General features: G+C 53.3%; 2 protein-coding genes across 9 annotated transcripts in view; both read right to left on the bottom strand.

Annotated features, from left to right (window-relative positions):
- Positions 1 to 9,284, bottom strand: part of Kank2 (KN motif and ankyrin repeat domains 2) — a 30,049-nt gene extending 20,765 nt beyond the window's left edge. For 2 of the 4 annotated variants that reach the window (XR_012910056.1, XM_075966586.1), the window contains exons 1-3: positions 9,036 to 9,272; positions 6,157 to 6,267; positions 4,601 to 5,824 (exon numbers count right to left, since the gene is read on the bottom strand). Coding sequence is in view for 2 of the 4 variants with exons in the window: in XM_075966586.1 (XP_075822701.1) it covers positions 4,601 to 5,824; positions 6,157 to 6,193 (1,261 nt within the window). In the remaining 2 variants the exon portion in view is untranslated. Of the gene's footprint in view, positions 1 to 4,600; positions 5,825 to 6,156; positions 6,268 to 9,035 lie in introns of all 4 variants that reach the window. The other 2 variants (XR_012910055.1, XM_075966585.1) reach the window with 2 other exon arrangements.
- Positions 9,285 to 10,733: 1,449 nt separating this feature from the next.
- The window catches only part of Dock6 (dedicator of cytokinesis 6), a 62,246-nt gene continuing 49,471 nt past the window's right edge, over positions 10,734 to 23,508 (bottom strand). For 4 of the 5 annotated variants that reach the window (XM_075966579.1, XM_075966581.1, XM_075966580.1 and 1 more), the window contains 9 exons: positions 15,401 to 15,532; positions 15,244 to 15,258; positions 13,480 to 13,605; positions 13,300 to 13,389; positions 12,847 to 13,083; positions 12,229 to 12,372; positions 12,030 to 12,136; positions 11,672 to 11,833; positions 10,734 to 10,980 (listed from right to left, as the gene is read on the bottom strand). In XM_075966579.1, the coding sequence (XP_075822694.1) occupies positions 10,938 to 10,980; positions 11,672 to 11,833; positions 12,030 to 12,136; positions 12,229 to 12,372; positions 12,847 to 13,083; positions 13,300 to 13,389; positions 13,480 to 13,605; positions 15,244 to 15,258; positions 15,401 to 15,532 (1,056 nt within the window). In that variant the 3' untranslated portion in view covers positions 10,734 to 10,937. The remainder of the gene's footprint in view (positions 10,981 to 11,671; positions 11,834 to 12,029; positions 12,137 to 12,228; positions 12,373 to 12,846; positions 13,084 to 13,299; positions 13,390 to 13,479; positions 13,606 to 15,243; positions 15,259 to 15,400; positions 15,533 to 23,508) is intronic. The other variant, XM_075966584.1, reaches the window with a different exon arrangement.

The following is a 23,508-nucleotide window of genomic DNA, read 5'->3' as shown; positions in this document are numbered from 1 at the left end:
GAAGCCAAAGAACAGAAATGCTCACAGAAGCTGTGCCTGTTACAGAGAAGCTGAGGCTGGAGCATGGCCATGAGTCCTAGGCCAGTTCCTGGCCTACAGAATGGGTCCCCATCTCAACGAAACAGAATGGACAAAAATCAAACAGAACGGACAAAAATCTAGGGAGCAGCCACACCTGGGTGGGGGAGGCAGAGTCTGGCGGTCTAAATTTTTCTGCACTTTCCAATGCTTCTATAAACATCAGAAATCACCTTTCTGTTGCTTGAGCCAGGGTCTCACTCTCTAGCCCTGGCTGACCTGGAGCTCAACATGTAGGCCAGGCTGGCCTAACCTTCACAGACACCTATCTGCTTCTGCCTTCCAAGTGCTGGAATTAAAGGCACGCACCATCACCATAAGCTTTGTTTTATAGTTTACACGTGTGTTTATGTACTTGCGTGTGAGTGAGTGTGTGTGTGTAAGAGAGGACTGAGAAGGCCATAAAAGGGCGTCAGATCCTTGGAGCTGGGATTTTAGGTAGTTGGGTGCTGAGAAGCAAACTTAGTTTCTCTGCAAGAGTGGCAAGCGCTTTAACCACTGTGTATGCAGTTTTTGTTGCTCTGTGGAATCTGCTGTCTGGGACAGTGTCTCTCTGTCCTGGGTTTGTAGAATAGGCTAGGCTGGCAGGCAAGCCCCAAGGATCCACCTGTCTTGGCCTCTCCAGCATTAAGATTGTGTGTCCCATCACATAGTGGGCTTTTAACATGAGTTTTGAGGGTCCAATTCAGGTCACTGTGCTTGTACAAGCCGGGCCATCTCTGTGGCACAGGGACTCATGTCGAACCAGAACAGGGCTGCTTGTACCGGTCCTGGCTTGCCTGGGCTCGCTGACTCTGCCCTGACTTGACTGGCTTGGGGTGTTGGAGTGGACAGGGCCCCGGGTCTTTGGATCCAGTCTGCCCATCTCTCTCAAGCCTGGGTGTGTATCTGTGGAAAGGGGTTCCCCCCACCTTCGGCTGGAGAAAGAAAATCCTGCTCTGTTGAGAAACACAGGCCTTGCCTGATGCTAAAGAAGTCAGACAGCTCTGCCTCTTCCTCCAAGGAGTGCACCATGATTTCTCATCAGGCTTACCAAGCTCAGCAGACATACGTGGTGACTGGCCTCAGCCCATCTTCCAGCTCTGACACTGCACTGTCAGCTCACAGGAGCCTCTGGAACTCACTCTTGGGTGCTGGGATTCCCCCACACCTTAACTCTTTGTCTACTTCTGCCTCATTTCATCAGCCCAAGTCCATCTTTATCCCAGGGCCTTGGATCCACTGCGCCCTGGCCTGGTGCTGTATCTTTTCCACCGCCCATTACTTGTTGATGTTTAGAGACTCACTCTGTAGCCCAGGCTGGCCTTGAAGCTGAGGTGATTCCCACCCACCTACACAGTTTCCAGCTTACCGAGTGCTAGGCTTATACACTACTGCACCTGAACAGACTGAGTCAAAAAGACACCACGGAGCCTAGATCCGACCGAGAACATAAACAATACACACAGAGCCAGGCTCAAGATTACAGCCACGGGGCACAGGGAGGCCAGCACCCAGGGAACTACCACGATTCAGTTGTTTCTCTCCGTTTTGACCTGAGCATGTATTTCCTGCGTGAACACTTTTCACTTTCCTATTGGGGTCTCTCACAATTTTCCACAGGGGTATTTTTTTTTTTTTTGGTTTTTTGAGACAGGGTTTCTCTGTGGCTTTGGAGCCTGTCCTGGAACTAGCTCTTGTAGACCAGGCTGGTCTCGAACTCACAGAGATCCACCTGCCTCTGCCTCCCGAGTGCTGGGATTAAAGGCGTGCGCCACCATCGCCCGGCTCTGCAGGGGTATTTTTAAAATGACGTTTATTTCTGGGCACGATAGTGTACATCTTTAATCCCAATATTCCAGGGTCAAGGGCAGTGAGTGACCTCTGGGAGTTCGAGGGTAGCCTGGCTAACTGAGGCCGTCTCTAAACGGTGACACTGACTTAGGCTCTTATTTACTTGGGGGGGGTGGGATGCCATGGCTTGCACATATGGAGGTCACAGGACAACCTGTTGGGGGGCAGGGTCAGGTCTTTACATTACGTGGGTCAGGCATGGTGGTGAGCACCTGCAATCCCAGCATTTGGAGGTTAGCCTACTCCCCATGGCAAGCTCCAGGCCAAACAGTGTAATACAGTGAGACCCTGTCTCCAAAACAAACAAAATGTAGGTCGGAGGTCAAACTTAGACTTGGTGGCGAGCAACTTTACCTGCTGAACTGTGTCCCCCTGCCTGAGCAAGGAGCTTTGCAAGTGTTCTCAGGGCCTGTGAGACTAAGTACTAAGCATCTTGGAGAAATCCTGGAACAGACCCACTCCTGATCCATCTAAGTGAGGTCTGATGTAAGCAAGCTGCAGCAAGAGGGAGTGCAGTGAGACATGAGGAAGGACTTCTGGGGTGGCAGTTTCCACAGGCAGTGAACATAGCTTTGTCTGTATGTCCGGCAAGCAGGAGGTCCCATGACTGCCCTGGGAGGCACATCTGGAATGGAGGGTGCCTCTCAAAGATTCCAAGGCTGGGCTGGGCGGGACCCTGGCTGGGGGCCAGAACCTCAGGGCTGGGTGTTTAGATGGACACGGAACAGAGGGGTGGTTTCCGTAGCCGGCCAGGAACAACAGGGAAGCAAGGAAACACAGCTGGGCCCGTTAGAATCAGCAGGGCTCCAGCCAACTTGACCTTGGTTATGGGGGTGAGAAGGCGGCCTCCATAGGCTCTTGATGCAGACCCTGGCACAGTGAATCCCTGCCCTAAGCCTCAGTCTCCCCAACCATAAGTAGAGTGAAGTCGGGAGTGGATTAAATGCTCTGTAATCCCAACTAGTCAGGGAGCTGAGGCAGGAGGAATGAAAGAGTTCAAGGCTGAGCCAGGTGAGGTCTCAGGAGGGGAGATGGAGGTAAAAAGGCAAGGAAGGGCGGGAATGGGAAGAGGAAGGGAAGGCTCAAGGCTGGAGTGCAGTGCATAGCAAAACTGTCTCCAACTCCACATAGCCCAAAGGGGAAAGAGAAGAAAACCCCAAACCGAACAGCCCACAAAGGCCAACCTGATCGCTGTCAGCAGAAGCAGCAATAAGCAGCTTGAGCACTTACTGTGTGCACTCGGTGGATCCATATTAGAGCATGTCACAGAGAGGAAAGTGGAGGCCCAAGAGGTGGAGTCACTGCTGGGGTTACACAGTGATGGAACCCGGGGTACCTCGGCTGTTGGCCCATCACTTAGCAGAGCAGCTGGCACCCCTTGGCCCGTGCCAAGACAGAACAGCTGTGACTATTCCTATGAATCACCCTGGCAGCTTCTCCTGGGCAGCTGACAATCTGTATACAGCCCTTCCGGGCACGAGGACTCAGCGCTTCCTCCGGGTGCACCCCTTCCTCTTCTGAAGGCCCCTGGACTCAGGAAGGGTCTCCTCCACCCGCAGGGCTCAGGGCTGGGCAGGGAGATGTACTCTGGTTGGCTCTGCCACTGAAGGCCACTCGTGGGGTTTTAATCTGGTGTTATGTGAACGCACGGGATCTGTGGAGGAGGAGGAGTTCTGGACTCCTCATCCTCCTGAAAGTGCCACAGAACAGACATGAGGTAGGGAATCCACACGGCTTCTGAGCACTGGGATCGAGCCACGCCTGAACCATGGACAACACACTCTATCTAGAATTACATGTGCCCAACACGTTCCTGCCATTTTTTAATTCAAAAGAGAGACTCTGCTATGAAACTAACCATCTTGGGGAATGTCCTCGAAACACCTCAACACAACAAGGCAATATGCTTCAAGTTCAATTTCTCTGTGCATGTATGTATGAGGGCATGTGTGCGGGCATGCATGTGTGTGCATGTGTGTATATCTGCATGCGTGTTTAGGTAGACAGGTGGTGTTCCTCAGGTACTGTCTACCTTTTTAAAAATGCACAGTTGCCAGGTGGTGATGGCACACGCCTTTAACCCAGAACTCGGAAGCCTGAAGCAGGTAGCTCTCTGTGAGTTCGAGGCCAGCCCAGTCTACAAAGTGAGTTCCAGAACAGCTAAGGCTGTTAAACACAGAAACCCTGTCTCAAAAAACAAAAACCAAAAAAGGTGTCTGAGCTTTTACGTGGCCACAGCACACCTGTGGAGGGCAGAGGGGACACTCGTAGGTGTCAGTTCTGCCTTTCCACCATGTGAACTCCAGGGCTACAACTCGGGTCATCTGGCTTGGCTGCAAGGCGCCTTAGCCACCGAGCCATCTTGCTAGGCCCATCCTGTCTCAGACAAGGTCTATCACAGGCTGAACTCACCAAATAACCTAGCCCAGCAGGCCCCATCATCCTCCTGTCTCCCCAGCATTGGGATGAACATGGCCACCGTCAGCCTCTTACATGGGGGCTGGGGATTAGAACTCAGGTCCTCACGCTTGTACAGCAAGCACTTTACCAATGGTGCCCTCTCTCCAGGCCCCTCCAGCTCTGTGGCCCATTGTGGAATTGTCTCCACGTTAAGAAGCTGGGGCTCCTTGTTCTCTGAAGGTTAGATGAAGGAAAGGCCCTACTGGGTTTCCCCTGAACAGTCACTCACCTGCAGTCCTGGTCACGCCAAAGCAACTCCGTTCTGTAATACTGATCTTCTTGGCTGTGTGCACGTTGCTGGTGCTGGCTGTGGGCACCGGGCACATAGTCTCCACCACCTCATGGCTGCGGAACACGAGGGCGTTCTCTGTGCCCCCAGATGTGGCCAGGGCCTTCAGCCCTGCTCCGTAGGGTTCCAGACTCTGGGCTCGCTGTGCAGGGGCTCCTGCTGCCGTGCTGGCTGCCACCTCCACTTCCCGGGGACCCTCGACCACTCGTACGGTGTCCACACGGACCTGGGTGTCTGGCGGTGGCCAGGCCTGGGGCTGGAGGTCGGCCTGCTGGGTCTGAGCCGCCCGCAGCTCCTGCAGCGCTTTTTTGAGCTGGGTCTCCAACACGGCCACTTTAGCCACCAGGGCAGCTTCACCATCCGGTATGCCCAAGTCCCGTTCCCGGACCCAGGTGCCTACAGAGCGGGTCTCTAGCACAGCAGGGTCATCGGGAGGCTCCGGAAGGTCCAGACAGAGCTCACCCCGGCCCCGTGTTCCTGTGGAGTGGCCTAGAAACTTCTGGCTCTTGAGTTGTACGGTGAGTTGTCTCTTCTCCTCCTGGAGCACTGACAGCTTGACCTGGAGCACGGGGATCAGCTTCACCTGCTCCTCCAGCTGGCGCAACTTGCGCAGGGCCCCAGCCATCTGCTCTCGCACATGGGCCAGGTGACCTGCGCTGGGTGGTACCGGGGTGGACAGACCCGAGCTGCGAGGTGTGGGCGGCAGCAGGCCTACACCTGCCAGGGAGCTGGTGGAGCCCGCGGCGCTGGGTGTCAGGGAGCCCAGGCCACCTGATGGGGTGGCCGCCTGGTCCTCCAGCCGGCGCCGTGCATCCAGCAGCGTACGCTCCACACGTGGGTTGGAGCCGCCGCGGGTCTCCAGCGCCCCATACTGTGGGTAGAAGCCACGGCCACAGTAGGAGTAGGCCGAGTGCCGGCTGTCCCCGCTGGCATCGGAGCACAGCGACTCCGTGGACGTCCACCAGGAACCCGGGCCCCGCGGCAGGGAGCCCAGGCGCGGGCGGCGTTGCACTGCCACCCTGCGCAGCGTGTGGCCCTTCTCAATGTCATCCACGTACTTTAGAAAGTCCAGGTCCAGGCGGTAGCCGTATGGCGTCTCCACAGAGTAAGGTGGATCTGGCTCTTTGCCGGGGAAGGTTGCAGGGGTGGCCTGGCCTGGAGTCCCTGGAGGCAGGGAAAGCCAAGACCTTAAAGTACTGCTGGGCCCCCTGTGCCCAGGCGACAGCCCAGGGACACAGGTAGCTTCTGCCAGAGCTGGGAGTCACCCATTGGCCCTGTCACCCACAGATGCCAGGATGGACAGCCAGAAGGACAGGGATGTCCTTCTCCACTCACATTAGGGCCTTCCTGCCTCACAGCCTTACATGGCTGTCTCATCCCCTCCGTCCCCCATCCCAGGCCCTCACATTAGGGCTGACCTTCCCCCACACTGTCAGTGTCCTTCCCATTCAAGACCTCCAGGGCAGAGCCCTCCCCGCTTCCCCCCTGCCCCTGACCTGGGAACGGGGCAGGCACATGCAGGACCTGGGCCATCCTCTTTCTGCTGTGGCTCCTCAGGTGTCACCCGGCGAACTGTGAGTCACACTGCCTGCAGCACTGAGGCCGACCTGCAGAGGTTGACAGAGTAGTCTCAGCAGCGGTCGTCAAGGGGAGGGGAGGGATGTGGCACCCTCCCTCCACAGATGGCCTCGCACACAGGTCAGGCACCTCTCAAATTCTTAAACACTCAAGCTCCCCTCCCTACCCTTGCCTGGCTGCAGAAAGTCCTAGAACAAAGAAACCAAACCGCCCTGCCTGTGTGCACATCTGTCCAGCCCTGGACAGGCTCCAGCTGTTCCCACAGCCTCCACATGGCCCCCAGGGCAGGGGGCCCCACCCTTCCTGTGCCCCCTCCTCTTGGCTCATCTTGGATTGTGCACAGGGAGAGCTGGCTAAGAGTAGGTAGAGGGGGCTGGGATGCTAACAGAGACACAGTGGGGATCCCAGAGCCCGGCAAGAGACACAACATGGAGGGTGGGACCCCTCAGCTACCCCAAAAGCCGAGAGCGAGGTCAGGCCCCTGGAGCGGGGAAAGTGCTGAGGATACAAGCTGCGAGAAGCCTTCCTCTTTATGGAAACAATTTTCTCTAAAAATAAACAGTTTCTCTGCCCAGCTAGAGAGAACTTCCTGCCCCCTCAGGATGTGTCCGGCCTGGGAGGGTAGGGGGTGCAGTAGGGATAGAGGTGGGGAGGAAGTAAAGGGGAGTGCCCATGGCCTGCAAAGAGCTCTTACTAAGCCCACTTCAGCCCTGGAGGTCAGCCAGGGTCAGTCTTTTCAGCTGTCTGCCCTCCAGCCACCTCGTTGCAGACACCTCTGCCCATCTCATCCTCCAAGGTGGACCACTCTCGGCTGCGGGCACCTGCTAAGCATGGAGGCAGGCCTGGGAAGCTCTCTCCCTCTTGTTTAGTCTCCCTCCACACCTCTGTCCCCCCCCCCCCAAGTCTGTGTCTCTCCACATCTCTGCCCTGGCTTTGCTGCTTTGAACACCTGGAATACACAGTGACCAACCAGCGGGAAAACTGGCCCTGCATCGGCCTGTGGCCCTGCATCGGCCTGGAGTCTCCAATACCAGGAAGCTGGTTCAAAATATTTCTGGAGACCTAAGAGAGACACAGAGGTAGGGAGCAGCGCTGGGGTAACCTGAGGTAGGGGTGCCGAGATGGAATGAATAAAATGAATAATTATAACATCAACTTGCTTTGTGTTTTGAGACAGAATCTCATGACAGGCTGGCCTCAAACCCACTAAGAGGCTGAGGATGACCTTGGAACTCTGCTCCTCCTGCCTCTACCTCCCAAGTGCTGGGGACGGCTGGTTGTACCACCACACCCAGTTACGCCATTCTGGGAATACAACACCGGGTTTCATACATGCTGGGCATGCGTTGTACATCCCCAGTCCCGCTTTTTCTTTTATTATTCTTTCTTTCTTTTTTCAAGACAGGGTTTCTCTGTGTAGGTTTGGAGGCTGGCCTGAAACTTGCTCTGTAGATCAGGCTGGCCTTGAACCCACAGAGATCTGCCTGCCTCTGCTTCCCAAGTGCTGTGATTAAGGGTGTGTGCCACCACCACCTGGCCAGTTTATGTTTTTAAGAAAAGAACTTGTACCGTGGGAGCTCATGCCTTTAATCCCAGAGCTCAGGAGGCAGAGACAGGTGGAGCTTTCTGAGTTCGAGACTGGCCTAGTCTACAAAGAGAGTTCCACGACAGCCAGGACTGTTACAGAAAGAAACTCTGTCTCGAAAAACAAAACAAAAAACAAATTTTAAAAAACCTACAGAGAGAGAGAGGGAGGGAGGGAGGAAGGGAGGGAGAGAAGAGTTTACTACACTGCCTAGGCGACCTCTATACTCTCTGGCCTCAGCAGGCGTCTTCCGTGACTACAGGTTATAACAACACCAACTCTCAGCTGCTAAGACAACCCCAGGAGGTAAGCCCTCACCCAATTTTATCACTGCGTGTGAATCTTGCCCAAGGTCACTTGGGCAAGCTGTGGTGGTGGGCCTGGACTTAACCTAAGTGTGGCAGATTCGCTCAAGACACTTCTAGACCCCACACATCTCTTCCCAGACGTAGCGAATGAAGGATTGAGGTTTAAGGGTCCCCAGTCATATGACCGCAGGCAGTAAGTCGGTGGCAAGGGTGGCAGGAGGCCCCTCTCTCCCGACAAGATCCCTGGATGGGGGTGGCGAAAGGAGGCTGGAAGAATCCACAGGTGGGAGTTTTCAGAGAAGGGCCACTGGGTCTCCCCAGAGTGCACCTCCCCATCAGCCTGGGCGGATCTGGGGGCTTTCCTGCCAAGCTCTCTCCGCCCCCAAAGTTGAGGGTGAGCAGGACCCCGCCCCGGGCGGGAAGGGGCGGGGCCTGCGGGGTCCCCGTCTAATGGCAAACATCTGCTGATCCCCCCCGCCCCCCGCCACTCGCCCAGCAGCCAGGCCCTGCCCGGCCGGCCGGACGCCCGGATGCCTTCCCGCCGCTGAGGGTCTGGGCCCGGCCACCGAGAGCTGCGAAAGCGGGAACCCGGGCAGGGAAGGGGACAAAGTTAGATGAGAGGGGTGAAGCAGAGGAAGAAAGGCAGGGAACGATAAAGTAATGGAGGTGGGTTGAGGAAACTGAAGCAGGGCCGAGGTCAGGGCTGGGGAGGGGGACAGGAGCGTGGGGATCCAGACGCTCAGGTTTGCAAAGTTTGGGCGCAGATGGTGAGACTCGGGAAGGACCAGCTCAGAGAGCGGAGTGAGTTTGTAGCCTGGGGTTGGAAGTGAATTAGAAATCCTGATAGCCCCCCTAGAGCAGCCCGGACCCCAAGCCACCCCAACCAGCCCTGGGTCCCACTCGCCTGGCGCGCTCCAGCTTTCGCCGTCCCAGGCGTCCTGCGCGCTCCGCCTCGGCCGCCGAAACCCAGCCCGGCCAGCGCGGTAGCCACGCCCCAATCAGCAAACCCCGCCCCTTCAGCCTCCGGGGCGCCTGTGCAGCGGGGGCTGGGGGCAAAGTTGAAGGGTGTCGTGGGGGTGCACGTCCTAGGGGCTCAGTCGGCCCCTGGCCACCAGCCCTCGGGACAGGGTCCCTCTCCTTCTCCAAGGCTGGTGCCCGCCCTTTGCAGCTGGACGCTGCAGGGGGGCGGAGCTGGCTGCGGCCCAGCTCGAGGGCGGGTGCGGTGGCGGCGACTGGAGGTCACCCCTCCCCCGTTGGCCGCCGCTGGCTGGAAGCCGTCCAGCTGCGGGCCGGGTGTACCGTGACGTGACCGCCGGCCCTAGCTTAGAGATAGCACTGACAAGTAATCCAGCCCCCGCCCCCACCTGTCTTTTCCTGAACTAGGCCTCAGTTTCCCCATTAATAAAATAGGGTTAATCATTGACCTATGTGATCGGTGTATTCAGAAAATTTCTTTTAAACTACTCACAGTCACAGTCCGTGGGGTCATGGGGTTGTGGGGTTTGGATGGATCCCAAGACTCTGAATACTAGGTAATCACCCTGCCACTAAACTGCACCCCCAGCCGAGAGAACTACTTTTGTTTGCACAGCACTTTCTGAAGTCAGTCTGGCTGTGGCAGTGCACACCTGTAGTCCCAGCATATCAAAGAGGTGGAGCCAGGGCTACCAGGGCTCCTCCAGTTCAGGAGAGAGAGAGAGAGAGAGAAGAGGAGAGGAGAGGGGAGGGGAGGGGAAGGGAGGGGAGGGGAGGGGAGGGGAGAGGAGAGGAGAGGAGAGGAGAGGAGAGGAAGGAACTCCCACCCCAGAAGCCCAGGAATATTGCTCCTGGAGTCCTGGAGCTGGGGATCATCTTTGTCTCAGGGGTAAAGTGCTTGCCTGGGAAGGCACCAGGACCTGAGTTCAGATTCCAGCAGCCATGTAAAGTTGGGTCCAAACATTTATCTGTAAGCCCAATTCTGGAAGCTGGGCAGATCTCTGGGACTTACTGGCCAGTGAACCTAGCAGGATCTGGGAACTCCAGGTTCAGTGAGACACCTGTCTTAAAAATAAGTGGAGGGCCAAGGAGAGAGTCATCAGGTAAAGATGCCTGCTGCTGAGCACACCTTTAACCCCAGCACTCGGGAGGCAGAGGCAGGCGGATCGCTGTGAGTTCGGGATCAGCCTGGTCTGCAAGAGCTAGTTCCAGGACAGGCTCCAAAGCTACAGAGAAACCCTGTCTCGAAAAAACCAAAAAAAAAAAAAAAAAGACACAAATAAATGAAACAAAGAGTAAAATAAAAATAACTTGAAGAGAAGCTAAGCATAGTTGCGCATCCCTTTAATCCCAGCAGGACGCTGAGACGGGTGGATCTTTGTGAGTTCAAAGTCAGTGTGATCTATAAGCTCCAGGCCAGCCTGGGCTACATAGTAAATACAAAAAGAAAAGTGAAGAGAGACTGAGGAATACACATGTATCACACATTTGTGCAAACCCTTACCACGTGCACATACATGAACACACACACATACATACAGCACTTTTTCCCATGGACATGTTACACTGTGTGTGTTCTCTTCTTCAACTGAATGTTAGCTCACCAGGAACTGTCACACCACACAGGTTGCATATAAAACTCATTTTAAATTAAGAACAAACAAACAAGACAAAACTTAGGATCCATCAGTGCAGACAGACAGGGCTAGAGGGCCCAGCCCTAAGGACGTTGTGGTCACCCCATGGATGAGGGGCAGGAGGAACCCCAGAAAGCACAGACAGCTGAGGCATGGGTGCTGGTCTTCTTGGTGTGCCTTCCAGTCCTTTGGGGTCAGAGGTCAGCCTTCCGGAAACTTGATCTGTTCAGAGAGTTCCTGGGGGCAGAAGGCAGGTTAGCCACAGGACCCCCAGCTCCACGGTCCTCCCACCCTCCTCTTCTGTCATCCTGTAACCTTCCCAAGAATCTGTCTGGACTCTCTCCTGTCTATCCTCATCCAATCAAGGGATTTTTTCTTTGAAAACAAATCACATTTATTTCTGTGCTGTGTGCACAGACGCAGAAGTCAGAAGACAACTTACTAGAATTGGTTCTTCCCTTCCACCATGTGGGTTCTGGGGAATCAAACTCAGGCATTCAAGCATGGCTGTAATAGCCTGTAGCCAGTTAACCACCTGGCTTTCCCGGACCACAAGAGTCACAAAGTGTGGCAGTCTACCACAGGGGACTAGAATAATGTTCATTTTTAGGGAGGGCACTAACCTAGCATGTGAAGTCCTAAGATTCAGTCTCCACGATAGAAGAGACCGAGACTACAAGAAACGGCGCAGTGGGTCAAAGCCCTTGCTGCCAAGCCTGCTGACCTGAGTTCAATCCGTGGGACCCAGAGCGGAAGAGAACTGATGGCTGCAATTGACCTCACAATGCACTGTAAACACATATATGCCCCATCAACTAAATCAAACGTAATATTAGAAAAACAGAGGAGATGAAGTCACACCACCTAGTCCAGACGTGGACTTTGCTGTGTATGTGCATATATGTGTGACAGCCCCCACAGTGGGCACCTGAGGCTGGTGGAGCTTGGGGCCAGCAGCTGGGGCAGACGCTGGGTGAGCAGAGGCTGTAGAGCCTCCCGTAGGCGGCTGTAATGGCGTTCCAGTTCCCGGTGGTACTCCTTCTGATCTGGTCCAATCAGGGCCTTGTTCTTTCTCAGTGCATCCTCACACCTGAGGGATCAGGAGGAGGCTGCTAGGGACTGGCACTCAAGAGAGAGCAGGAACAGAGACTAGGGAGTCCTTAAGGAGGTGGAGTGTGGGAACCGGTGTGAGAGGCCCACAATGGCAATGGGTCTGTGAATTTAAATAGGGAGCCAGGTTTATGCAGCAGGGAGCCAGGAAGGCAGGGCTGCAACAGCCAGCGTACTTTTTGCAGAAATCCTTGAAGCAGAGCCGTAGTTTGTTGTGATGACGGAAGAGTTTTGGATCTTCTGGGATCTCTGCCAAAAATACCTGGGCCACTTCCAAGGGACCCTACTGGGTGAGAAGAATCACGAGGGCCTGAATGGCACCTGGAGGCCCAGGGTAGCAGCCCCCCCCCCCCGCCCCAGGAATGCCAGCCATGCCTGGTTCACAGTGGGTCCCACAGAGCCCTGCAGAACCATCTGTAGCATCTTGGCATCTGGAGGGTCCTGCTCAGTGGCAAAGGCCAGCTCCCGTGTCTTCTTCTGCATGTCCTCAATGGCCACCTCCACTGGTGTCAGCACCGTCTGTAGGGTGAGCGGGAGGTGTATGTATGGAAACGAGTGCCCGTGTCGGGGTGCACCTGCTGAGGCCTGCCATGTCCTATTCCAAGGCAGCTAGAACTGGGATAGGAGGGTCCTAGGCCATGAACAAAGCTGGGGATTTGTCCTTCCTTGGGTGGATCTTGACTCTGCTGGGGCTTCAGTCTGGTGCACACACTGTCAGTCTTTGGGTCTGGGGACTCTAAGTTTGAGGTTTCTAGATCTCTCCAGGTCTGGTGGTAGAGGTTTGCATCTGAGTCTACAGCCTGGGGTCCTGACATTTCCCAAACCCAATTCTGCTATTTCCCAAACCCTATCTTTCTTTTCCTGAATCCAGAGTCCTGAAATGCATTGTTAGAGGGGTTCCTCTACCTTTTCCTCCCTGGACCTTGAGTCCTTATATCTCCCCTTTCTGGGTCTTAAGCCTCCTGTTACCCCTTCCCAGGCCTGGGATCCCACCTCCTCACGGTGGCACACACGGATGCGTGTCTTGATGTAGGGAAAGGCGTGCTCCGTGCTCAGCAGGGTCTTGCGTTTGTGCTGTTCAGCCAGCTCCCCGTGTGCTCGCCCATCTGGTGTGAACGGTGTGCAGAAGAGGAAGGCTCGCAGCCCGTAGTTGCGATCAAAGTAGGTCACCCGGTCCTTGAGCTCATAAGTGTCAAAGTGCGGCTCCACGTAGGTTATCTGGATGTAGGCCTGGGGCACAGGGTCGTGTGTAAGGCTGGGACACCACAGCTCCAGCCAGAGGCCTTGGTCCCTCTGGGCTTGAAGTCTTTGAATCTAGAGCCCAGATCTCCCCAATTCTGGATGGACATGAACCCCCTACCCCCGAGAAACCAGACTTGCCCCACTCAAACAATATTTGCAAGCTCCTTCAATATAGGATCTTGGGGAGACGGTCAGAAGACGCACCTTCTGTGGGTCCAACTTGGACTTGTCCACTGGGTTAGAATCTTTGATGATCTCTACCACATCGTCCCCGAACCTCTCCGTATAGAATTCCTAGAGACACGGGGTTGACTTGGGTCCTCACTGGGGCAGCCCCCACTATAACCCACATATCCTGTCCCACCTCCCAGTGCCAGGACGTGCCTCCAGTCGGTGTGAGATCTCTGCCAGTTTTGTGATGGACGGTTCCTTGTACACAAACTCTTGTTCATCCAGGTCACCAAATCGTGCACCATAGAAGCCCACTCGGAAATATGTTCCAAATACACGCTGGGCTGAGAGAAGCCAGTGGTGTTGGCATGGAGGCATCTCTGCGGGTGTCCTCCAGCCCAGACACACTCAGGGTGGGAATTAGGGGACGAGATGGGAATGGTGAATCCTGAGACACTCGGGAGCCTGTCTGAGGACCTCAGAAAGAGTGAGGCAGACTAACATGCCAGGGGACTCAGATCACAGCGAGATGCCGTCACCGTCATTTTGCGTGTATGTGTGTTGATGACTGAGGCCAGAGCCACCCACATGCTAGGTAAGCATTTCATGGCTAAACCACACTCCCAGCTCCCCACTGGAAGATTCTAGGTTGTGAATGGTTGAGCTAAGCCCCCAGTCATTTTCTTTCTTAAATTTATTTATTTGAGACAATGTCTCTCTCTACATAACCTCGGCTGACCTGGAACTCATCCTGTAGACTGGGCTAGCCTCAAATTCAGAAATGTGCCTACCTCTGCCTCCCCAGTGCTATGATTAAAGGCGTGTGCCACCACCACCACCTGGCTTAGTTTTACTTTTGATACAGTCTTAATAAGTTGCCCAGGTTACTTCCAACCTCCTGTCTCAGCCACCTGAGCACCACCAGGCAGGCTTCCTTGTCTTTGTTCTTCTGTCTTCTCTCTTCTGTCAACTTCCTTGTTTAAAATAAACTTGGGTTTCTGTTGCCTCCATCACCTACATTCCAATACCAAATTAGGGGCTGTGTTTCTCCCAACTACACCTCAGTTCCCTTGGGACTCAGGCCCAGAAGATGCCCTAGTGACTGAGTGACCAAGGAACACTTTGGGCTGCCACCTGTCCTGGGATGGTAGGCTCTAGTTCTAGGACATTCTTCTCTGAGTCCCTATCCCTGAATGTGGAAGGAAGACTTTTCACCCCAAGAAACCTCCCCCAACCCATGGAAGAGGAGGTAGGTCACTCACCAAGGCCGATCCAGGCAGGTGGAGCAGACATGGTGAGGCCAGAAACAGGGATGGTGGACAGAGAGACACAGTGGAGAGATCAGAGGTCAGAGGTCAGAGTTACCCCTCCCAGGGTCCTGGTTATACCACCTTATGAGACTCATTCTATGGAGGGAGGAGGAGACCAAGGATGCAGGGAAGGCGGGGACCTACCCACCCCATTGGCCTCCACCCAGCCTGCCAGGGCTCTGGGTTCCTGCCATCTTTGGCCAGAAAATTCTCCCTCAACTGAGAGATGCCTAAAAATAGAAAGCGGGGAGGGGGGAGGAGTTTGGGGGAGCACGAATCCTTAACAAGAGATGGGGAGCAGTGGTCCTGGGCAAAGCTGGGAGTTGGGGAGATTGGAAGGGAGAGAGAGTGAGGGAACCCTAAGAAAGAGATGGTGAGGGCTAGAGGAGAAGAGATAGCCCCCTTCTTCTCATCCTCCCCCCTCCCCCCGTGGTGACTGAGCTGGCCCTACCCGAGGGAGGGGTGTCTCTGGAGGGTTCCCAGCTGGGTGACTCACAGACTGCCCTTGAGATTGGGGGGAGGCATTTGGGGAGGAGGTAGTAAGTGGGGGGTGCGTCATCACCCACTGCACCCAGGCTCCATGGAGGAGGTGTCGTGCTGTTCTGTCGCCCCCTAGTGTTCATTGACCAATGTTCACCAGGGATCATGGTCCCCAACACAGACTCACCTCCCAGCCAGAGCTCTGTGGGAAAAGAGAGGGCAACATTAGCAGAGCCCGGGGTTAAGGAGAGGGACCCAGAGACCCAGAGTAAAGAAAACAGGGCAGCCTAGGGCAGGCCTGACAAGAGGATCAAGCCTCTCCTGGGAGGGCGCCCAGGACCCACCTGGTGCATTATTTTGGTGAAGGCGTCCTGCAGTTTCCCATGCACAGCAGCCAGCTTCTTGTAGTCTCTGTGGGCTTCAAGGATGGGGATGAGGTTTTTGTAGACTTCGTTCACCGCTTCGTACAGCCCACCCTGGAGAATAGAAGTGAGGTAAGGATTTCCTAAGATCCTGTATGGCTTTCCCCTTCCCATCACTACCTTGACAACTCCTACTCCCAGAAAGACAGGCCTTCCTGCTTGGGCCCCCACTGAGGTCTCCACCTCTCTCACAAGAGCTGTGGCGATTTGTACTGGCTCCTCCTTGTGGGAAGAGAGGTCTTTGCTGGCTGTGGTAGTGCTGTGGATCAAACCCAGGGCTTCTGAACACGCTGGGCAAACACCTGCTCTGCCACTGAAAAACACCAGCCTGAATACAGTCTGCTTTAAAAAATAAAAATTAAAAATAGGTGGAACAAGCCTTTAAGCCTAAAGGAGGCAGAGGCAGGGTGAGTTCAAAGCCAGCCTGATCTACAGAGCAAGTTCTAAGACAGCAAAGGCTACCTAAGAAAACCGTGCCTCAAAGAATCAAATAATAAAAAAAAAAAGGGTGGGTGGGTGGAGAGATGGCTTAGTGGTTAAGAGCACTGGCTGACCCTTCAGAGGTTCTAAGTTCAATTCCCAGCAATCACATGGTGGCTCACAACCATCTATAGTGGGATCTGATGCCCTCTTCTGGCATAAAGTTGGTAGAACACTCATATACATAAAATTAATAAGCAAATCTTAAAAATAAAAAATAATTCAGGGAGTGGTGACACATGCTTTTAGTCCCAGCACTCAGGAGGCAGAGGCAGGCAGATCTCTGTAAGTTCAAGGCCAGCCTGGTCTACAGACAATTTCCAGGACAGTCAGGGACACACAGAGAAATCCTGTCAAAAAACAAAAACAAAAACCCAAACCAACCAACCAAACAACCAAACAGAAACAAGTCAGGACCAGAGCGATGGCTCAGTGGCTAACAGCGCACACTGGCTGCTCTTGCGGAGACCCTGGGTTTGGCTCCCAGTACCCATACTGCAGCTCATAACTGTCTGTAACTCTAGTCCCAGTGGGTCTGACACCCTCTTCTGAGCTATGTAGGCACCAGGCACACAGATGGTGCCCACACATACATTCAGGCAAACGCTCATGCACATAAATCTCTCTGGAGGTGAGGATCAACTGAGGTCTTGTGCTTTGCCCCAACCGCAATCTTTTTTTTTTTTTTTTAAATTAAAAAGCCTCGAACAGACCACAGTTTGCTTTTTGGCTTGGCTGGATTTTTGTTTGTTTGTTTTTGAGGAGGGATCTTGGGCAGTACTGGCTGATTTTGTAGCTAAGGATGACCATGAATTCCTGAGTCTAAGCCTCCACCTCCCAAGTGCTGTGCCCCGTGTCCAGCCTTCCCCTGGTGTGCGCATGCCTGTATCGACACTGGATGATGTCTTTCTCACACACCCTCCCCTCTATGTTTTGAGAAAGGGAAGCTCACCAGTTCTGATACCTGAGGGCCCCATGGGTCTCCCATCTTGCCTCCTCAGATAGGGTAATAGGACCAACCACCAGGCTTGACTTTTACCCTTTTATTCTTCCCACAAAGGTTGACTGACTTGTTGATGCAAGCTGGAGTCATCAGAGAGGAGGGAGCCTCACTGAGGAAAGGCCTCCAGCTGTAAGACACTTTCTCAGTTAGTGATCAATGGGGGAGGGGCTGAGGGCCCAGCTCTTTGGGTGGTGCCATCCCTGGGCTAGTCCTGGGTTCTATAAGAAAGCAGACTGAGAAAACCATGGAGAGCAAGCCAAGAAGCAGCAACTCTCCATGGCCTCTGCATCAGCTCCTTCCTCCAGTTTCAGCCTGCTTGAGCTCCTGTCCTGACTTCCTCCAGCGATGGACCATGATCTGGAAGTGTAAGCCAAATAAACTCTTTCCTCCACAATTTGCTTTTCAGTCATGGTGTTTCATCATAGCGGGGTCTCCCTGTGTAGCCCTGGCTGGCACAGGGCTCCTTATATAGATCAGGCAGCTGGCCTGTACTCAGAAATTGAATTTCTTCAGTGTCCTGAGTGCTGGCATATGCCACCAGGCCCAGCTGGTCTATTTCAGTATGTGTATGATGTGTGTTCTTATGCACACATAAGAACAGGCGCTAAAAGAAGCCAGAGGCCATGGACCTCTGTTTCAGGCAGTCAAGAGCTGTCTCTCATGGTGCTGGGAGCTGAACTCCAGTCCTCTGCAACAGCAGCACAGGCTGAGTCACCTCTCCAGCCCCCATCTGGTTTTTTGTTAAGGTATAGTTTGGGGAGATGTGAATTTAAGTCCTTATGCGAGTGTTCAGCACTTTACCAACTGAGCCTCAGAAACTGTTGCTCCCACCTTCCACACCTGGAGATGGAAGGCTCCCAAGGCCAGACTGTCAACATCAGCCCACCTGACCCCACGCCCAGGACTCCAGGCCCAACTGCCTCCTAGCGCGGTAAGAACCTCTTGCTCTCCCCCAAGCTGGAGTCCTCCAGACAGGGTCTGTCTGTGCTGGGCCTCCTCCCTCTGGCAGTCTCTCTGAAGACATCAGCAAAGTGATGATCCAGAAGAAAAAATCCCGTTTAGGGGCAGGCCTGGGGGCACACGCTCTGACCCAAGCATTCTGGAGGTAGAGGCAGCTGGATCTCTTTGAGTTTGAGACCAACCAGGTTTATATAGTGAGTTCCAGGCCAGCAAGAGCCATATAGTGAGGTCCTGTTTTAAATACATATTCCTTTAACAAGGCTGGGCCATGTCTCACCCGAGAGAGAGCTGGCCAGAGGGCCTGACTAGTGAGGACCTGGGGGCATGACAGGGGCAGAGCCCCTGCTTAGCATCTCCTAGTGAAGGGCTGGGGTGTGGCTCAGTGGTAGAGCCCCTGCCTAGAATCCCCCAGTGAAGGGCTGGGATGTGGCTCAGTGGTAGAGCCCCTGCCTAGAATCCCCCAGTGAGGGGCTGGGGTGTGGCTCAGTGATAGAGCCCCTGCCTAGAGTCCCCCAGTGAGGGGCTGGGTTTGTAGTTCAGTGGCAGAGCCCCTACCTAGAATCCCCAGGTGAGGAACTTCACTCTCTTAGGGGTAGAGCCCCTGCCTAGAATCCCCCAGCGAGGAACTTCACTGGCTCAGGGGTAGAGCACTCTCCTAGCATCTGCAAGACTGGGTTCATCTCCAGCATCACATACAAACAAATCATATATCCAGAGAAAACTCACTTTAGGCTAGGCACTGAGACACACATCTAAAATCCCAGTACTAGGGAGGCAGAGGCAGATGAATCACTAGGCATTCCAGAACAGCCAAGACTACATAGTGAGAACCTATGTGATGGTCTGAATGACAATGGCCCCAGAGATGCATCTATTTGAATGTTTGGTCACTAGTTGGTGGAACTATTTTGGAAGGATTAGGAGATCTGGCTTTGTTGGAGGAGGCATGTTACTGGGGGTGGGCTTTAACATTTCAAAAGCCCACAGCACTCCCAGTCTCTCTTCCTCTCTGTTTTCAACTTGTGGATAAGATGTAAGTTCTCAGCTCCTGCCCCATTGCCATGTCTGCTGCTGCCATGTCCCACCATGACGGCCATGAACTCACTCTCCGATGGTAAGCAATCTCCCAGTTAAATGCTTTCTTTTATAAGCTGCCTTGGGCATGGTGTCTCTTCACAGCAATAGAAAGTAACTAAAACACTCTATCTTTTTTTTTTTTTTAAGACAGAGTTTGAGCCTATCCTGGAACTAACTCTTGTAGACCAGGCTGGACTCAAACTCAGAGATCTGCCTGCCTTTGCCTCCCAAGTGCTGGAATTAAAGGTGTGCGTGCCACTGCCCGGCCTTAAAACACTCTATCTTAAAAAGCTAGAAGAAAACCAGATTTAACTTTCATTTTCCAACGAGGACAAAACAAAATAAAACAGAAAACCAACAAAATGAAATGAAACAAAACAAAACAAACCCAAAAACTCTAGGTCAAATAACACGGCACAGCACAGCCTGCCCCAGGGCAGGAGAGCGAGTCCTGTGTGGAAGCACAGCCAGACAGAGCGGAGAGGTACTTAGGCAGTAGGGCTGTGGCGTGTGAGGGTCTCGACTGCACCGGAAGTACAGGTGGAGATTAAGGAATTCAAGGTCAGCCCAGGCTGTCTTCAAACAAACAAACAAACAAAAAATTCCAGCAACAATAAAACCCCCAAACCAGGGCTAGGGAGACGGCTCTGTGGGCACAGCCCTTGCTGCACAAGCAGTGAGGATCTGAGTGTGGCACCTGGAACCCATGCAAAGCTGTAGAGTCCATGATCCCTAAACAAGATGAGAGGGGACAGGAGAATCCCTGGCACCTTTGGGGCCAGAGAGCCTGCCATGGGAGACAGCACGAGACCCTGTCTCACACAGGTAGGTAACAGCCAACGCAACATGCTATCTCCTGAGCTCCACAGGTGTACACTGGCACACGCATGCGTGTACACACATAAGTACACACCACATATACACATCATATACATGTGTGTGTATGCAGAGATCAAAACAAACAAAACCATGCCAGGCATGGCGTACACACCTGGGCTTCTAGTAATTTAGAGGCAGAACCAGAAGTCACAGGTTTGAGGACAGTCTGGTCTACATAGATGTTCCAGTCCATACTGAGATATTTTCACAAAACAAACGAACAACCACCACCACCACAAAAAGACAGGGGCCGCTGAGAAGCCTCTGTGGATGCGTTGGTTAGGACTTTTGTTGTTTTTTGTCAACTTGACACACGAGTTAAGGTAACCTGTGAAAAAGGCACCTAAAATTCAGAAAATGCCTCCTTGGGACATTTCTTTTTCTTTTTTCTTTTTCTTTCTTTCTTTTTTTTTTTTTTTTTGATTTTTCGAGACAGGGTTTCTCTGTGGTTTTGAAGCCTGTCCTGGAACTAGCTCTTGTAGACCAGGCTGGTCTCGAACTCACAGAGATCCGTCTGCCTCTGCCTCCCGAGTGCTGGAATTAAAGGCATGTGCCACCACCGCCTGGCGGGACATTTCTTGATTAATGACTGAAGTGGGAGGTGGGGCCTCAGTGGGCAGGTGGTCCTGGGCGCTAAACGGAGGAACAAGCCAGTAAGCAGTGCTCCAGGGTCTATGCTTCGTTCTTGCCTCCAGGTCCTTTACTTCCCTTAGCGACGGACTGTTACCTGGAAATGAGAGCTGAAATAATCCCTGTCCTCCCCACGCTGCTTCTGGTCACGGAGTTTGAAACAGCAGCAGAAAGCAGACTAGACATCCCTGGAACTCACATGGTGGCAGGAGAGAACTGACTCCTGCAAGCCGTCCTCTGAACACACGCACACATGCATGCGAGCATGCGTGTGATGTAATACATAAATGTGGTAAGAGGAGGCACGGAGGATGCAGTTCCATTTGCAGAGGGCTTCAGCCCAAACACTACACTGGAGAGGAGGAGGAGGAGCCCGGGAAGGAAGAAGTGGTAACTGATTTTCCTGATTTGGGCTTTTTAAGATTGAGAGACTCAGTAGTAGCCTTTCTGGAAATTCCACAGTGGGGTCGGTGCTGTTGCAAGTGTGCTAAAGCCTGCAAGAGTATGTATATAACCCAGGCTGATCCCGGATGTGAACTCTGGACTGTGGGGGACAATGTTGGGTCTGTCAATGGAGCTTCATCGATTGGGAACAACATACAACCCAGCATGGGGTGTTGACACTGGGGGAGGCTGTGTATATTGGGGAAGAGGTCTGGTGGCCACCCCTCAAGCCCTGTGGTCTGGAGGTGAGGCTTAAGGATCAAGAGTTCAAGGCTATCCTCCACCAAATAGGGCATTTGAGGATTGCTTGGGCTATGTGAGCCTTTCTTTCAACATGAGAAGGGAAAGAAAGTGAGAGAAGGGGATCTGCTCCAACTGCACCACGGCTGGAGTGGAAATGCCTGAGAAAGCCGCCCGCCCGAGGAAGGCTCGTCACAGGCTTTCCACGCGGTCTGACTGTGAGCTGGAGACTGCTCAAGAATAAACTTCACGGGGCTGGAGAGATGGCTCAGAGGTTAAGAGCACTGACTGCTCCTTCAGAGGTCCTGAGTTCAATTCCCAGCAACCACATGGTGACTCACAGCCATCTATAATGAGATCTGATGCCCTCTTCTGGCCTGCTGGCATACATGGAAGGGATGTTGTATACATAATAAATAAATCTAAAAATAAAAAATAATAAAAAAAGAATAAACTTCACCATCTGAGTGTGGTGGTGGTGCCTGTAATGCTCCCAGAGAAACACCATCAGGGCTTCCATAGACCATTCCAGGATACACACGGTGACATGGCTCAGTGGTTAAAGGTGTTTGCCTCCAAGTTTGATGACCTGGGTTTGATTCTGAAACTCACATGGTGAGAGGGGAGACCAATTCCCGCACGTCTCCTCCTGACCTTCGCAGTGAGCCAGGGCACATCAAGTATCACGCCCCCACATAAATAAATATATTTTTTTTTAAGGAAAAGAAAATAAGCGTGGGCATCTGTCCAGGGGAATAGTCCTATCACCAAACATCACACGCGCTATTAGTATGTGCCCCAGCACTAAGCAATTCCCCACCCAGGAGAGCTTTATGGGAGCAGTCTGCACTGCAGGGCTGCTGTGCGGCCCTGTGGACAGGGTCAGTGTGCCCAGTGTCCATGAAGGCCTCCCAGGTGAGGGTACTGGGAGGATCACTGGGGCTCAGGGGCAATAACTGGGACCTGCATGGTGCTGGGGCTTCTCAGATTTCATTAAGAAAGGGGTTCTTCCAAACCTTGTTTAAATATAAAGCTGGTGTGGTTTGAGTGAGGCCCCATATTTGATTTTTTTCTTTTTGGATTTTTGAGACAGGGTTTCTCTGTGTAACTGCCCTGGCTGTCCTGGAACTCACTTTGTAGACCAGACTGGCCACAAACCCACAGAGATCCGCCTGCCCCTGCCTCCTGAGTGCTGGGATTAAAGGTGTGCGCCACCATCGCCTGGGTCCCATATTTGATTTGATACTTTATTTTATTTTTGTACTAGAGATGGGGCCCAGGATCTTGTGCACTCTAGGCAAGTGCTCGGTCACTATACTGCAACACGAGCCTCTTTGTCTTTTTGTTTGAGACAGAGTCTCATGTAGTCCAGGCTAGCCTCAAACTCACTACGCAGCCTCAGGATGACCTGAAGCCCTCATCCTTCCTCTGCCTCCCAAGCCACTGGGATGACAGATGCGCAGTACCTCCCCCAGCTGACCAGTGCTGGGATGGAGCTCAGAGCCTCACAGGGCTAACCTGGGGCTCCACTGGGCTGACTCCTAGCTCCTGTCTTTTTTTTTTTTTTTTTTTTTTTTAGTTTTTCGAGACAGGGTTTCTCTGTGGTTTTGGAGCCTGTCCTGGAACTAGCTCTTGTAGACCAGGCTGGTCTCGAACTCACAGAGATCCGCCTGCCTCTGCCTCCCAAGTGCTGGGATTAAAGGCGTGCGCCACCACCGCCCGGCCCTAGCTCCTATCTTAACTGGCTTTATTTTCACCTGAGTCGGGTAACACAGCATCCCCGACAATAGAGTAGCTGCCCAGAAAGACCCAAGCAGAGGACACTACCCAGAACAAGACTGGAGAAGCAAGCAGGAACAAAAACCCTTTCTTCTTTTATGTGCACTAGCACATAAAGTCCTAGCACTGATAAAATTGTGAATGAAGGGAGAGGCAGCTCACGGTTCTGGGGAACCAATTCTCTGCTTTTCTCTCATTCTGAACCAGGGTCCTAAGAGCCCACACTTGTCTTGAACTTCCGATCCTGCTGCTACCTTCCGAGTGCTGAGAGGTGTGTACCACTATGCCACATTTATGAAGTTCTAGGAATGGAACTCAGGGCTTCGAGCAGGCTAGGTCAGCACTCTACAAACTAAGCCATCCCCCAGCCCCTTGTGGGAGTTATGTGTCTGTGTGGAGACCAGAGGTTGTATCAGGTGTCTTCCAGTCGCTCCGCACCTTACTTTCTGAAGCAGTCTGTCTCTCTCTGAGCCTGAAGCTTGCCATCTGAGGTAGACTAGCTAGTTAGCCAGCCCTCAGAATACTCACTCTGGCCTAG

Source organism: Microtus pennsylvanicus, chromosome 3 (genome assembly GCF_037038515.1).
Source record: "Microtus pennsylvanicus isolate mMicPen1 chromosome 3, mMicPen1.hap1, whole genome shotgun sequence".
NCBI classification, from domain to species: Eukaryota; Metazoa; Chordata; class Mammalia; order Rodentia; family Cricetidae; genus Microtus; species Microtus pennsylvanicus.
Note: the sequence above shows the minus strand (reverse complement) of the source record. Positions and strands in the feature narration are given on the sequence as shown.